Source organism: Micromys minutus (assembly GCF_963924665.1).
Source record: "Micromys minutus genome assembly, chromosome: 2".
Lineage (NCBI taxonomy): Eukaryota > Metazoa > Chordata > Mammalia > Rodentia > Muridae > Micromys > Micromys minutus.
Window position 1 is genome coordinate 94,460,001 of NC_137971.1, and position 15,976 is coordinate 94,475,976.

The following is a 15,976-nucleotide window of genomic DNA, read 5'->3' on the forward strand; positions in this document are numbered from 1 at the left end:
ACAAACTTTTGTTATTATTGTTGGTTTGTTGGAGACTATTTCTCTATGTAGTCCTGACTGGCTATCCTAGAAGTAACTCTGTAGACCAGGCTGGCCTTGAACTCAGAGATCTGCCTGCCTCTGCCTCCTGAGTGCTGGGATGAAAAGTGTGCACACCATGGCAGCCTTATTTTATTTTACTCTATATGAGTGACCCATCTTCATGCACACCAAAAGAGAGAATCAGATCCCATTACAGATAGTTGGGAGTTCACCATGTCATTGCTGGGAATTGAACTTAGGACCTCTGGAGGAGCAGCCAAATGCTCTTAACTGCCCCCAGAAAACAAATCTTAAAAATTAAAATTACATTTATCTCTGTGTATGCATGAGTGTGCACAAATGTAACCTACACTTGTGGAGCTCAGAGACAACTTGTGAGAATTCGTTCTCTCCTTCCTCTTGTCCTGGGAGTACAATTCAGGCCATCAGATTTGATGGCAGGCAACCTTTTGGGGACTGCATATCAGATCTTTACATTACAGCTCATAATAGTAGCCAAATACAGTTAGGAAGTAGCAACAAAATAATTTTATGGAAAAGGTCACCACGGTGTGAGGAACTGTATCGAGAGCTCACAGCATTAAGATGGTTGAGAACCATTACTAGACTGGGACTCCGAAGTAGCTGTGGCTTCAGGCTGGCCACCCATTCGGTGGAAATTGCCTTTTTTTTTTTTTTTTTTTTTTTTCTGGAGATGGAATCTAGGGTCTCAGCCATGCTGGGCAAGTCCTCCACACCGAGCTCTATCTCCAGTCTCCTCCTCCTACCTTTTCTCTTTAAACATTTGAGATGGGTTCTAAGTTGGCCAGATTGGCCTTGAACTCGTTCTGTAGCTCAGGTTAGCCCTGAACCTCCTGCATCTCAGCCTACCTGGGGACTGTAGGTCTGTACAACCAGGCCCAGCTTCTGCTAAGCTCGACCTTGGGCATCACTGGGACAGTTTGTCCAGCAAGTGTGTATACAAGGCTATAGCCCTTTGGGGTGTGACCTTTCCTTCCTCCCCTCCCCGCTCTCTGACTCACCTCTCAGGATATCCCAAGCTGTACATTCATTTTCAATGGTTACTTTGAAAGTTTCTGGCTTTGAGACGTTCCTTATGTACTCTGAGAAGTCTCTCTTAGATCAGACAACCTTGACCTTTGATGATCTTTACTGCCTCCTGCACTTGCCTTTGTCTCTTGAAGATTACAAGCCAGGCTTTAAGCTTCTGTCTCTCTCTGATGATGATGATGAGTTGGGTGCATTACTATGTTAGCACATGTGGAGGTCATAGGTCAACCTCAGCTAGCCTTAATCCATAAGCCATCCACCATGTTTTCTGGAATAAGGTGACTTAGGACTCACTGTCAGGTGAGGCTGGAAGGCCAGTGAGCCCCAGGAATCCAACTGTCTCTTCCTCCCCAGGACCGCCATCCTGGCTTGTATAGTGTGGGTTCTGGGAATCTGAACTCTGTTCCTTGTGTGTAGCACTTTATTGACTGAGGTCTCTTCCCAACCCTCCAGCCACACAGATTTACAAGAGAAAGCCTTTTATGTCAGAGATGGAGTGTAGATCGGTATTTAGCTGGTCCTGGAATACATCTCTTGTACCAAGAGGGGGAAAAGTATTTTCTGAAAAATAGGCGAACAAATAAATGTAATATTGGTTGTGGTGGTACACATCTGTAGTCTCAGCTGCTCAGCAGATCATTTGAGGACAGCTCTGTTAATAGCAGATCTAAAGAGAGGGGGAAAAGTAAAATTATATGTGTAGCCTCTTACTTCTGGGATCCGCACAGGACTGTTATTCCGGGGCTGCTTCTGCCCAGTGTAGAACTGCGGACTACAAATCCCAGCATGACTCGGTCATTGAGTTTATCCACGCCACGCCCTCTCTCTGGGAGTGAGTTGGGTCTGGAGGGCGGGACCCGGGGGCAGTTTGGCCCCAGGCACTTCGCACTGCCTGGGGAGTGAAATGCCTCAGGCTCTCTGGGGGTACGCAAAACGCAGGTGCGACTGGCTCGGGTAGCAGCTTCAGCGAGTAGCAGGCATTTGTGGCAGCAGGATCCACGACAGGTGTGAACAGGTGGGTGTGCGCAAAGGGGAACCTGAGAGGGATTGTACACTCGACCCTCTGGTAAGATCTCTGTCAGAGCTTGGAGAGGGGAATGAGCCGGAGGAGAAACACAAGAGGCCAAGGCTAGGTGTGCCAGCCCTAGTTGCGCAGCAACAGGTGTGAGCAGGTAGGGGAAAGGCTGAGGAACTTGCTCATAAATAAGTCGTTCTTAATATGAGAAGGAAGACGCCTGAATTCCAGTCTGAACTCTTGTTACCTACAGAGATGCGTCACTTTTCCCTGCCCCCCCCACTCAGTTCATCCACCTGTAAAGTATTCCTAAAGGTCCCCATTAACAGGGCTGTCTGGCAACGCAGAGAGATCTGCAGTAGCTGGCAAACTTTGGGATCACCTGGAGTCTTTAAAGACTAGCAGTGTTTGCCTCCACTTTTGATTACAATTCTGCGCCGCCTGATCCTAGTGCACATTGTGTGTGTGTTTTTTTTTTTTTTTTTTTTTTTTTTTGGTTGCTTTGTTTTTCCATGACAGGGCTTCTCTGTGTAGCCCTGGCCATCCTGTAACTCACTTACAGACCAGGCTGGCCTTGAACCCAGAGATCCACTGGCCTCTGCCTCCAGAGTACTGGGATTAAAGGCATGACCTACCACTCACTGCCCAGGCTGGTTTTGGGACAGTCACTGTATAGGCCTGGTCGGTCTGGAGCTTGTTAAGTAGATCAAGCTAACCTCCACTTCACAGAGCTCTGCCTGCCTCTACCTTCCGAGTGCTAGGATTAAACACTATGCCACTGCACCTGGGTCTTTTTAAGGCTCTTGGAGAGGAGCCGAGGCGGCTGGGTGTGGATCCCGCCCCCACTGCCTTGTAATCAAGGGGTGGGGAGGGCTGTGTAGTTTGGACCTCTCCCGGCCTGTTTCCAAACTGTCTTTAAAATAGGGAGGATGGCAAGGATGGTTGGAGAGCTCAAGTGAGATCGTGAGTAGGTGAAGGCAGAGAAGCGTAGCAAGCACACGGCCATAGCGTCGCGGTTTTTATGTACTTCGAAAATGGCCGCTGTGGTGTCTGAGTATGAAGGCTCTTCTGTCATGGAAATTCGTTGTTCTGACTGACACTCTACTGTTCTCGTTTCCAAATCCCACTTCCTAACATTTTTTTGAGCATTAAAAAGGCTGGCTCATCCCAGCCTTTACCTGCCTCATTCAGGCCAGAGGAGCGTGAGGCAGAGACTTGCCGAGGTTCTGGAACTCAGCCTGGCCTGGGCTCCCATCCCCACCCCCACCCCTGTCCTATTGGGTGGCTGCCCGCTGACCCCACTGGGACAGTGTCCCCATTCTCTGCAGGAGCAGAGCCCTAGGAGGCAGGGTGGGGGTGGGGTGTGGAGAGTGCCTGGACTGTTTGTTTACTAACGCAGCCTTGCAAGGTTCCAGGCTCTCTAGGGAGGGCAGGGCTGGGGGCTTCTCTCTCAGGAGCTGAATTGTGAAGTCTGTGTCCTGGCTCCTCTGACAGGTCCCACCCGACTCCACCCTGGAAAGTCCTTTTGAAGAAATGGCCCTGGTGAGGGGCGGCTGGTTATGGAGGCAAAGTAAGTGATTCTGGGTCAAGTCCTTGTCTGCCTTGCACCCCATCCCCGGGCAGGGAGGAGGGAAGCAGTGTGCCCCCTACATCGTGGCCGACCTTTCCCCCAACACCAGGACCTTCTGGCCTCTTCTTTTTTCATTTCTCCCCATTTCTGACTGTTTAGCAAAACTGTATACTTCAAGACCAATCAGATTTCTCTCATTGATGAGCCTGCTTTAGTTGTTCCTCTAACCCTTCTCAGTTCCCACAATAACGTAAAACACAACTGTTCTTGACTGTCAGTCTTCCCTACCCCGTACTGGCCCTAGACTCTTAACTGTGCATTCCTCGTGGTGCAGATCAGTTTGATGCCCCGTGTGTTCATAGCAACCTCAACCCAGGCAGGACACAGACCAAAGCCTAAGCAAAGTGAGATAGAGCTCTGCTTTAGAAACATAGCTCTAGAAGTCCTCTTTTAGGGAGTTTGTGATGCATTGCAGAGAATACACAGTTGCGCTAGCCCTAGTTGGTCTCAAACTCACTATGGGGCCTAATATGAGTTTGAACCCTACCTCCATCACCTGAGTACGGAGATTACAGGCATACACCACCGTGCCTAGCTCTATTATTGTCTCTGAGGTTGGTCTTACTCTGTAGTCCAGATTGGCTTTGAATTTCCCTCAGCCATTGAGTTCTGGAACTACAGGCATGAGTTCATACCTTAAGAAACCCTCTTATGTTTTGAAACAGTGTCTAGAGTCACAGTGGCCACAGCAGCCCCATCCCCACCCCCATTTAACCAAAGCTGTGAACTAAAGAGGAGCTGTCTTGGAGACCTTTGGGCTGGGAGCCCCCATATCCCTTGCCCTTGTCCATTCTCTGTTCATTTTGTTTGGCAGACACCGAATGCCGATCCTGCTCAGTTTTAGGACCTCATATGGGGAGATGCAGATCCCCCATCTGGTGTAAGAGTCAGAGAGGGTACAAATGACTGTCACTCAAGCCAGAGACAAGAAACATGATAGAGGCTTCCAGCAAGGAGAGGTGTTTGCCTTTGAAGAGACTTGGGCTTGTCTTGGAAGCTCCGGCAAGTTGGTATGGGCTGTCATTTACGGTTCAACACGTTTATTGAGCCTCTTACTGTGTATCAGGCTGGTGGCTGGTGAGATGAGAAATAAAAATTAAAAAAAAAAAAAAAGAGAGGTCTTGTCCTCATGTTAGAGACTAGAGAGACAAGAAAGAAACTACGGTAATGGGGCCCAGAACTGAGGGGATGCTGGGAACCCATCTTGCCCCAAGAAGGCTCAGGGTTCAACATCCCTGGTGGGTCCGGAATATCCTGCAGGCTCCATCCTCCGCCGCTGGAAGCGGAATTGGTTCGCCCTGTGGTTGGATGGCACGCTGGGTTACTACCACGATGAGACGGCACAGGATGAGGAGGACCGCGTAGTTATCCACTTCAATGTCCGAGACATAAAGGTCGGCCAAGAGTGTCAGGGTGAGTAGAAGCGTTTCTTTGATGGAACTCTGCCGTATGGTCAGGGTCTTCCCCGGGTCTGAGAATTTTACTTGGGAGGCTCTTGGGTGCTTTCGGAGAGTTCCCGCAGACACTGCTTCTGGGCCTTTGCTAGATGTAGGTCAGTTAGTTATTACGTTAAGAAACCGGTCCTTGGTTGAGTTCCTCCCCCACATAAATCCAGATAAAATGCCTGCAGGTTCTAGAGAGTGGAGGATGACATAAGCCCAGAGAAGAGATGTAACTGGCCTATAGTCACACAGCAAATCTAATGCTTCAACCATGACTGAGGCCACAGTAGAATACAGCGAGAGATGAGCTAGGAAGTAATATAATAATATAAAAAGGTTGATGGGGTGTGCAGGGTATAGCAGACTCCCAAGAAAGTATGTGGGATCAGAGATTAGCAATGATTAGCACACAGGACCCCAAGAAGTCAATCCCTGCCACTGTGTGTGGTTTCCTGGGGTCAGGGAAACTAGGGTCTCTGGAACCCTGTGTATGTGTGTGTGTGTGTGTGTGTGTGTGTCTGCTTCCAGATGTGCAGCCTCCAGAGGGCAGGAGCCGAGATGGCCTGCTGACCGTGAACCTGCGGGAGGGTTCCCGCCTGCACCTGTGCGCGGAGACCCGAGATGACGCCATGTGAGTGGATTCAGCTTGCGTGCGGAGTGGGGTCTCAGGGTGCATCTGGAAGATGGGATCTAAGGCCAGCAGGCAAGGCCATGTCATAGGGGCTGCGCAGAGGACAAGAACATTACTGGTAACTGGTGCATACTCAGAGAACTCAGAGATGGAGGCACGCCTGCCTTGGGCGCTGGGTCTCCAGATGTTTCCAATCAGATATTTTGCAGCCTGTCAGGTGATCCCTCTCCCAGGCTGATAGAACGGAGCCAACATGCCCAGTGACATCTCAAAAGACCCCTCTAAGAACTGCCCTGGTAGATGGGACTCTGAGCTGAGGGGTAGACCTAGACCTGCCTTCAGAAAGCCACTGGCAGTGTCCAAGCAGGGCACCCCAATATTAGATGCAGCCCATCCTGGGAAGATGGGCATCTCCCTCAGTACCATCTGTTCCCATCCATTCTTTCCCCTTCTACCCTCAGCCTGAGCCCTGGAGGAGAAAAAAGAGATGAGTGTGTGGGTGGAGGGGCACCTATGCTCTGGGCCGACAGCATAGAGCTGCCTTGTCTACCCCAGCCAGATGCCATGGCAACCAACAAAGGCCCAATTGTCCTGTATCCTCTGGGCATTCCTGGGCCTTGGGCCATGGCTTTGGAGAGATGTGTAAGTTGGAACATGGAGGTGGGTTGCAGGCAGAGCATCACCCAGGCCTGCAAGGTTCAGGAGAGACACCCCACCCTCCCAAATTCAATTAGAATAACCAAAGGGAAGAAGCTGGCCTAAGAGTTATTACCTTACTTCAGGGTTTACTCTTGTGACTAGGGCAGTAGAGAGTTGCTTTAGTCTACCTGAAAGTTGGGAAAGGTGGGGATGAGGGGCTGGGTGGGGGAGGAACATCTACAAGGTGGGATCCCCATACACTTAGCCTGCAAATCTCTCATCATCCGGAGGTCTTGCTTTGCAGAGCATGGAAGACAGCCCTGATGGAGGCAAATTCCACCCCGGTGAGTCCTCAAACTCTCCCCCTCCCCGCTGCCCCCTGTGCCATGGAATCATGGGTGACTCAGAGTCGGTCTCTGCTTATTAATTCAGTCTAGAGTGGAACAATCCATGTAGACTCAGTCCCCTGCAGTCCCCTGTGGAGAAGGAGTGTCAGCAGGTGCTCCCAGGAGAAGTCACTGGAGGGTTACATGGGAGATAAAAAGAGGGAGGCATATATCAGATATGATGCCACTCAGAATAGTCTTATGAGGGCGGGGCTATTGTTCTCTCTCTGCAGATGGTAAGACGGAGGCTCATCTGTCAGTACAACAGATATGTATTGGGTTCTTACTGTATGTTAGGCACATCAGAATCGGAATCGGAAGTAAAGCAAGGGTTACAGGTTTGACCCTTCTGCACTTAGTCTAGAAGCGGGCAGATATAAAACAACCGATTCGTTATTCCATCTTGATGCCAGTCACTGGTCAGGCAGGGCTATGCAGCATGTGACCCTTTTAGGGATCTGATCTAGGTGTGTGAGTTCACTTGAAGTGGAACCTGAGACTTGCAGGGTTAACATCCTTGGGGTGAAAGGCGGGGCTCTGGTGAGAGAAACAGCTTTTGCAGTATGTGCAAGTATAGCCAATGGGTTAGGCTGTCAGGGTGGCTGAAGCCCGAGGCATGAATGGGGTGAGGTTGGCGGGGAGGACGGCTTCCAGGCAGCCTCCTGTGTTTGCTACCATAGCTCTGGGATTGTGCTAAGATTGTGCTAAGCATGTTGGCTATCTTTTATTTTTTACTTTGGATCTCAGGCTGGCTTTGAACTCATCACGTGGCCCAGACTGGTCTCACATTTGCAGTGATCCTCTTGGTCCAGCTTCCCAAGAGCTAGACTTACAAGCGTGAACTTAAGGATCCTGGTGTCTGCTAACAGCATCCATAAGCCACTGACAGTTTTCGAGCGAAAGGCAAGAATGGATGGATGAGCACCGCTCCTGTCTTTTTATAGTCTTGAGTTGATTTATTTGTATGCGTGTTGGGTACACAGGTGCGTGGAGGCCAGAGGTCAACCTCCGTGCTGTTCCTTGACAGCCATTCACCTTATTTTTGTGACAGCTGCTCACTGGGATCTGGGGCTCACCAGTTTAGTTAGACTGGCTAGTAAATAGGCCCCAGGGAGCCGCCTGTGTTTGCTACCATAGCTCTGGGATTGGACACATGAAGCATTGCTTTTTACGTGGGTGCTGGGGATGGAAGTCAGGTTCTTGTGCATAAAAGGCAAGCACTTAACTGAGCCATCCTCAGCGTCCCAGACATTTTTATTTATTTATCTTTTGTTGTTGTTTTGCTGGTTTTGGTTTGGTTTCTCTGAGACAGGGTTTTTCTCTGTGTAGCTCTGGCTGACCCGGAACTTGGAGACTTCTCTTGCCTCTGCTTCTCAGGATTAAAGGCAGGTATATTATTTGCCTGGCTGTTGGACTTGGATTTCTAAAAAGCAGTAGATAGTGCAAACCAGTGTGTGTTTATAATCTCAGCACTTGGGAGGCTGAGATGGGACAATGAGAAGTTTGGGGTCAGCCTGGGGCACAGAGCCAGATCCTGTCTCAAAAACAAGCTCAAAAGGCCAGCTGGCTGGTAGGTAGGGAGCAAAAGGTAAGGGGTTAAGTGTGAATACCCAGGGACCATCTGGGAGGTGGGGCCAGTCTCCAGGCAACAGGATATGGATGTGGACTTAGCCTTGCTGGCTGACAGGTTGAGGAGCACAGGCATTTAGACTGTGCAGGTGAGAGTGCTTAGAGACTGGTGGAGGTGAGGGTTTGAAGAGTTTCCTGAGGCCCAACATAGGACCCCACCTGACAGACTCCAGAATCTACACTTGCGGCTTCTGCCTGTGGACCAGCTGAGATCCCTCACCTGGAGAGAGTGTCTCCTGGGAAGTGTCAGAGAAGACAGAAACCCTCCTGGGTCTATCCACCTGCAGAGGCCAGGCACTATGCTAAGCACATGGTCTGGTGATGTCATTTCATCCTCCAACAAGGGCTAGGGGTTGGTAGTGGTTGGTGCTATCGGTCCCACTTTACAGATGGAGAAGCTGAGGTCTAAGGACCGGAAGTGGCTCCTTTGGTCTCACAGTCTTAAGATGTTGGAGGAGCCTTCAGCAGAGACTTGGTTAGTGGACTCAGTGAGGAAGCTGGCGTTGGTGGGAGGAGCTACATGAGCAGAGACAGGGAAGAGGGATGTGTGTGTGTGTGTGTGTGTGTGTGTGTGTGTGTGCGTGTGCAAATGTGCATACCTAATGGCTGGAGTCTGGCCTGGTTGGAAGGTTTACCATTGGAGGAAGTGACATTGGAGAGATGACCTGTGGGGTCATCAGGTCAGGGAGGGTCTTAGAGTCCAGTTGGAGGAATAGACTCTTTCGGAGACTATCAGAGCAGTGGAGGGCCACAGTCAGATGTTGGGGACAGTCTTCAGTTCTCAGGTGGGAGGTGACTGTAGGAAGCCAGAAGCAGCAAGCATCATCAGGGAGGGAGCCAGGTCAGGCTAAGCACTCAGAGCCCAAGTCCCCTGTGTCGGTGGCACTGTGGACAGCACGAGGAAGGAGGTGAGGGCTGACCGTTCTGCACTCTGTGACTCTATGAAGCTGTCTTACTCCCTCTCTGCCTGCTGTGCTGGCCCTCCATGCACCTTCTCTACTGTACGCCTGCCTGCCCTACTGACCCCTTACCTCCGCCTGGCCCTAGATGCTCTCTCTCTCTCTCTCTGCTCCCCAGACACACATCCCTCTGGGCTCTGGCTTACTGGAGCTGGTGCTTGTGTTTGCTTTTGTATTTGTTGTTTACATGTTCACATCCGTGTCTGTGGGTGTCCTTCAGCCTGTGCAGGAGTGACCTGTACCCACTCTGGGAGGAGGCTCCTGGGGATACAGTCCCAGATGAGGCTAGAGTTGTGGGGTAAAGGGTCTGGGATCCCCATGTGCCTGAGACTGAGGTGGGAGAGCTGGAAGGAGGCCGTCGCTCCTTCACTGAGTAACGGACCCCCTTTTCCCACTCTCTGACTATCCCCCAGCTCAGGTACGTCTGCCACAGAACTCGGGTAGGGTCCCGGTAACATCCCCTAGTCTCTTAAGGTGTAAAGGGCATCTGACATCTCCCTCCCTCTCCCTTCTTGGGTTTCTGTGGCTGGAGCAGGCCCCAGCTGGAGCCGTCGTCCCACCCAGGAGCCGTCGGGTTTGCCCTAAGGTCAGGTGTACGACCCTCTCCTGGAAACCCTGTAAGGTTGAGAGGCGGATCTGGGTAAGTGCAAGCTCAGCTCTTCCTCCCTCCTTTGGATGAGCCTCCAAAGCTACCTGTCCCATTCCTTCCATGTTTGTGGACTTCAGTGGCTCCCGTTACCTCACTGGACCATGGAATCTGGCTAGACTTGCTTGTCACATGTCACCCCTGTGCGCGCTGCTGCTCTGGTTCTCACCTCATTCCGATGATTCTCATGCTGTCCCTGCTGCCCAAACCCTTAACCTCTCAATCTACCTGGCCAGCTGATGCTCATCCTTAAAGAATTACCTCAAAGGTTGCCTGCCACCTCCTCAGTGAGGACTTCCCAGGGCTTCAGGCACTGTTACCTGGGGTACAGTCTTCTGTCACTGGTTTTTGGCACTGGCTTTATTCCGTCGGGTCTAAGAGCCGCTTTATTCCTGTCTGTCTAGACTGTCTGAAACTGGAACTTCCTCCAAGGCAAGGACCAGGTCACATTTGCTCTGCCCAGTTGGAGCCCAGTACAGGACATGTGTTCAGTCAGTGCCCAGTGATGGGGACCATCTGTCCTTACGCCCCTCATAAGGGACTGGCATAAATAGGTCACTGAATGAGTAAGGAAAGAAAGGAAAGGACTTAGTCTGGATCTGTCCTTGCCCTGGATGTTTCTTGGAATCAAGATGTTGTAGTTACTTTTCTATCACTATGAGCAAATACCTGACAAGAAGCAACTGAAGGAAGGAAAGACATCTGTTGGTTGTTGGCTTACAGTTTGAGGGCACACTCCTCCATGGGGGCAGGCATAGTGGCAGGAATTTGAGACTGCTTGCTCGCGTTTGGGGAGCCAGTGTCCGGCTGGATTTTTCATTTCCCTTTTCTATTTAGTCTAGAACTTCAACCCATAGGATGGTGCTGTCCTATTCTGTGGGTCTCTCCTTCTTAGTTAAATCTCTGGAAACAGCACAGACCTCCCCAGAGGTATGTCTCCCAGGTGGTTCCAAGTCCAGTCACGTTGACAACGAAGATCAGCCCGCACACAGGTTATGGGCCTTTCTCTGTCCCCAGGGCTCAGTGTAGTGCCTGGTCTGGTGTGAACAAACACGGGAGCTTGTGGTCTTAATGGTCACTTGCAAACTTTTTTCTCACTCAATGATGCTGTGCTTTAGAACCACTTAGGGGCTTACACGACAACAAATGTTGATGTCCTCTGTGTTCTAGAATCTCCTAAGTCCTGGTGGGGCTTAGGGACTATGCTATATTTATATGCATATGAATATTTTTGTGGTGCTGGGGATTGAGCATGGAGCCTCACACATGCTAGGCAAACATTGCTTTTTAATACTGAACTCTATCTATATCCCTAGCCTGGAAATCTGCATGTCCAAGACTAACTGCTGGGGTTAGGGCTGTGTCTCGGTGGTAGAGCACATGCTCAGCATGTGTGAGGCGCTGGGTTGATGGTGATTATAACAAACACAACATCTGAGCCCAGAAGTCAATAGATGTAGTTCTGCTTGATTCTCCAGGTATTGCTGAGAAGCTGATGTTCTGAGAGGTTATTTAACTTGGTCAGTGTTACTCAGTTCATCACAGAGAGGCCGGGGACTTCAAGTGGCAACGCCTAAAAATGGGATTGGAAAGACCTTAGACCTAAGAACACAACAGCTTTAATTGCAGCCAAGGAGTTATTTGCATGCAATTCAGTGATTGGACAGCACTGTCTCTGCCCACAGGAGGGATTGGGCTGTGGGAGAAGCTGGCTGTCTTCAGGTCTCTAAGGGTTACCTACTGGTTGCTAGGTGCTCTGAGTTTTCTTTTGGGCCTCCCAGAGCTGGAGGATAGGAGGAACACACACCCCGAAGAGACATGAAGTTGTGTTTTTCCATCCACTCCAGAACCTCTCAAAGCTACCAGTTCACTGCAGCTTCAGGGAAGATGTATATAATGTTGTATAAAGGTAGATGTATGATGATGTAATGTTGATCACCTGCTCTCCTTAAGGATTCTTCAGTCTTTTCTAGTCTGACTTTTTCCCATCCATCCCTTTGAAGAACATTTTCCCCCAAGATCACTTCTAGTGTCCAGGCTGCTAAAGCCTATGGCCTAGTCCCTCAGCATTGGCCAACAGGTTGTCAGAAGAGCACATTTAGAAAATAAAATCTTGAGACCTTGTGGCTTTATGAAAGGCCAGTATGCAAAGACAAGAGTGCTAAGAGATGGAGATGTTGCTCAGTGGTACATGTTTGCCTAACATTCATAAGGCCTTAGGTTAAAACCCCAGCATCATAAGAAAGAAAATGTTGGGTTTGGTAGTATGTGCCTATAATCCTAGTATCCAGAAACTGAAGCTGGAGACTGAGTTCAAGGCTAGTCTGGGCTATGTATCAAATACCCACTCCCCTCAAAGAGCAAATGTTCTAGAGCCAGGCTTAGTGGTGCATTCCTGTAACCCCACCACTTGGGAGGTGGAGCCAGGAAGATCAGGAGTTCAATGTCATCCTCATTTGAATAGTGAGTTCAAAGCCAAGCTAGGAGACCCCATCTCAAAAATAGTAGCATAGAGGGAGCTGGGAAGATGGCCCAGTCAGTAAAGTTTTTACCATGAAGAGTTGAGTTTGATCCCCAAGGATCCATGTAAAAAGAGCATTGCTCTCCTATAATCTCATAATTCTATAAAAAGAGCATTAATCACCTATAATGGGGAAAAAGAAACAGGAGGCTGCTGGAGGCTTGCTGGCCAGTCAAGGTGAATCAGCAAGTTCCAAGTTCAGTGAGAGTCTATCTCAACAATAAAGCAGAAAGTGAGCAAGGAAGACACCATGCATCAACCTTTGACTTCTTCATGCACACATGCTCCTACACATGTGGACACAGACTTCTAAAAAGAGCTGAGTAATTCTGGAGTAAAGCCTAGTGAGAGGCACAGCGAGAATGGGTCCGGGGGGGGGGTGGTTTCCCAGGAGAGAAGGAATTCTGACCCCCTTCAAGTCTGCCACCCTGAGTTAAAGTGGTAAGTTTGGAGTGAGTTACTGTTAATCATTCATGTATTACTGGTTCCTGTCATCACTATCCCCTGCAGGTGACACAAATGGAGGACCTTCTCCTTAAGTAGCACACATTTGGGGGAACAGGCTAGAAAGGTTAAGAGAAAAGAAGGGGTATTATCCAAGTCACCCAAGAGACCCTAGGAAGAAATACTCCTGAACCCAGGAGAGCTTCCTGTAGTGGGTAGCTTCTGAGCTAGGATCTGGGAGGCTGGTAGGGGCCTGAAGGGGAGAGCAGAACTCACCTCTGTGCCTCATCCACAGCACTGGGTACCATGGAGCTAGCAATGCCTGCCTTGAAGGATCAGAGGTGGTGACACAGGAGAGAACCTCTCTTGGGACCCACTATGCAGTAGATGTTGGATAACAGTTATTTCAATGACAGCCTTTCCTTCCCTTTGCTCCAGGCCTCCTTTAATTCATGCCTAGGGCTTGGCCATGGTTCTCTTCCCTTGACCAGGAGAAAAATCAGTTGGGTTTCTCTGAGCGAGGGCATTGTAGAATTGTTCGACTTATAAAGGGAAGTCGGGAGCCATGGGAAAATTGGGTAACATAGAAGGCCAATGTAAGAGAAAAGGCATCATTGGGAGCTGGATGTAAAGGCTGAGGTTTTAGGGAGAAGGGTTAGACTTTATGGGGAGGCCACACCTTTTCCCTTTAGCCCTGGGGAGGAGGGTGGTCACAGAATGAAAGGGTCAGGATCAAACCCTGACAAGGAATTTCTGGGTATTCAACCTGACTGGACTTTCCAGGTACGAGTCTACAGCCCGTATCAGGACTACTATGAGGTGGTGCCTCCTAACGCACACGAGGCCACATATGTCCGAAGCTACTATGGGCCACCTTATGCAGGTAAGTGCCCCTGGCATACCAGCCCCTCTCCTGCCACAATCCTGTGTCAGGCCTTGCCCATGATCCATCAATGAAGACTAAGTTTCATTCATCCTTTGAGGGTACACATATTTTCCAGATCTCACCGTCCTGAATTCTAGACCCAAAACAGACTCCTCCTGCTTGCCCCACTCGGCCAGACAGCCCAGCAATGACAATCTTGTGCTGCTGGCGCCCCCAGGTGGCTATTTTGGGAATGACACTCTTCCTATTCCCAAGGTCTAAAGTTACTAGTGTCCACCCCCAAGTGGTGCATGGATCCCCAGGTGCCTAGGGAGCCTTTGGTTTCTGGCAGCCCAGAGTCACTACCAGTGGCATATGAATGATCTGTAGGTCGCACTGGCAGGTGCTCTCAGTCTCGGTTCCTTTGACTGGGGAGCAGGATGAGCTCATGCCTTAACATGAGATTGGACCAGAGTCACCAGGGCCGACCCTGACATGTGTGGCTCTTCTTACAGGTCCTGGTGTGACACACGTGATAGTGCGAGAGGATCCCTGCTACAGCTCAGGCGCCCCTTTGGCCATGGGCATGCTTGCTGGGGCTGCCACGGGTGCTGCTCTTGGCTCACTTATGTGGTCACCTTGCTGGTTCTGAGCCCTGGGCCTCTGACCTCTGGATGTGCACATAAAACGCAAGACCCTTTTCTTCTGGACCCTTTTGCTATCTACCATTCAAACTCTGTCCCATTTTGACCCTTTTCTCTCCATTAAGCCCTCTAGGCTTGGCCCATTCCTCCCACCACGTATCCTCCTCCTATCTCGTCTCAGGCACAGACACAGCCAAACATCCATACACCTACTGCCAGGCACTTCCATAAATCACGTGAATTTCCTTTAGGTACACCAAACATAGCTTCATTTGGCTTCAAAGTGTCCAAGGAATTGGACTCATAAGAGAGCAAACAATAAAGCTAATTGTCTGTCTGGTAAGGATAAATAGGGGCAAGGAATAAGGCAGGAAGACAATTTGGGTGCTCAAACCAAGTAACAGTTGTGGCAGGGGTTGGATTGTAGTGGTCCTAGCTCTAGGTGAAGGATCTTGCTGGATAAAGGCATGATGGGGCTTTTTATGAAGTTTCTTGATTTCAATTATAATGAATACTTTGCCTGTCTAGTTAGTACTGGTAGAACATACTCTTATCCAAAAACACAGAATTTGGCACCTTTCTCCCACATGTAGCTTCCCAGTGATAGTTGAGCTAACCCTAAGGTCTCCTAACTGTGGGAACAGGTGAGCTTTATGAGACCTCTGGCCTTAGGAAGTTGCTTCCATTAGAAAATGCCTTTCTGATCCCAGGAGCTCAGCTCTATGGTGTTGATTGTTAACATCTGAAGCTTTTTCTCTTCCTTCACTCTGGGGGAAGATGGCATTATTTTGCTCCGGGCCTGACCCACCTTGGCACCAGCCTGGGAAACCCTCATGTGCCTGTCAGTATAGGTGGCAAGCCATCTCTCCATTTGATCCTGTTCCGAACTATTCCATCACCCCGTCCCAACTGCCAATAGAAAAGCTAAAATCTCTGGCTCAGTGGCCAGAGTGCCCATTAAAATTCCTCGCATATGTGAAAGTTCATTGGCTCAGCTGCAGACACTAATAAAGATATGACTGGCCCCAGATCTGGCTTTGCTTGTTTTGTTCCTTCAGGATCTGTCTCCTCGGGACAGCTCTTTGACCCAGCATCTACTGGTACAGTGCATTATGAGTTTAGGTGGAATTGGTGACAGCATGTGAGGTGAACAATTTGGGACAATTCATTATCCATCTTGCTTTCCCTACCTGTAACATGGAAGATGAAGTTGGTTTATCTCTGTAGAGTCAAAAAGAGGCTACATCAGAATCTGTTCTATGAGCTAAGCTGATGCATAATCCAGAAGAGGCACTGCCTGCCAAGAGACCTCTAATGTTAGAATGTGTATGTGTGTGCGCACGCATGAGTGCATGAATGTAGAAAGCTGGCGCTCACCAGTTTGGCTAAACTGACCAGTGAGCCTCAGGGATCCTCATGTCTGATTCCAGTGA

At 49.7% G+C, this 15,976-nt stretch overlaps 1 protein-coding gene across 2 annotated transcripts; it reads left to right on the forward strand.

The window, feature by feature from the left end:
• The first annotated feature begins 1,967 nt into the window (after positions 1-1,967).
• PLEKHB1 (pleckstrin homology domain containing B1) lies at positions 1,968-15,525 on the forward strand. Of its 2 annotated transcripts, XM_080911856.1 has the most exons (8): positions 2,055-2,107; positions 3,602-3,677; positions 4,998-5,150; positions 5,708-5,810; positions 6,754-6,793; positions 9,959-10,063; positions 13,818-13,917; positions 14,415-15,525. In XM_080911856.1, exons 2-8 carry the CDS (start codon positions 3,641-3,643, stop codon positions 14,549-14,551), a joined length of 675 nt encoding a protein of 224 aa, XP_080767982.1. In that variant the 5' UTR covers positions 2,055-2,107; positions 3,602-3,640; the 3' UTR covers positions 14,552-15,525. The 2 variants fall into 2 exon arrangements, with proteins under 2 accessions (XP_080767981.1, XP_080767982.1); XM_080911855.1 differs by lacking the exon at positions 9,959-10,063 and having other exon boundaries at positions 1,968-2,107.
• The last annotated feature ends 451 nt before the right edge of the window (positions 15,526-15,976 follow it).

Coding starts and splice junctions, on each gene's coding strand:
- PLEKHB1 (XM_080911856.1), top strand. CDS start 3,641: ATGGCCCTGGTGAGGGGCGGCTGGTTATGGAGGCAAA. Junction 5,811..6,753: donor GAGACCCGAGATGACGCCAT/GTGAGTGGATTC, acceptor CTTGCTTTGCAG/AGCATGGAAGACAGCCCTGA. Junction 10,064..13,817: donor AGGTTGAGAGGCGGATCTGG/GTAAGTGCAAGC, acceptor TGGACTTTCCAG/GTACGAGTCTACAGCCCGTA.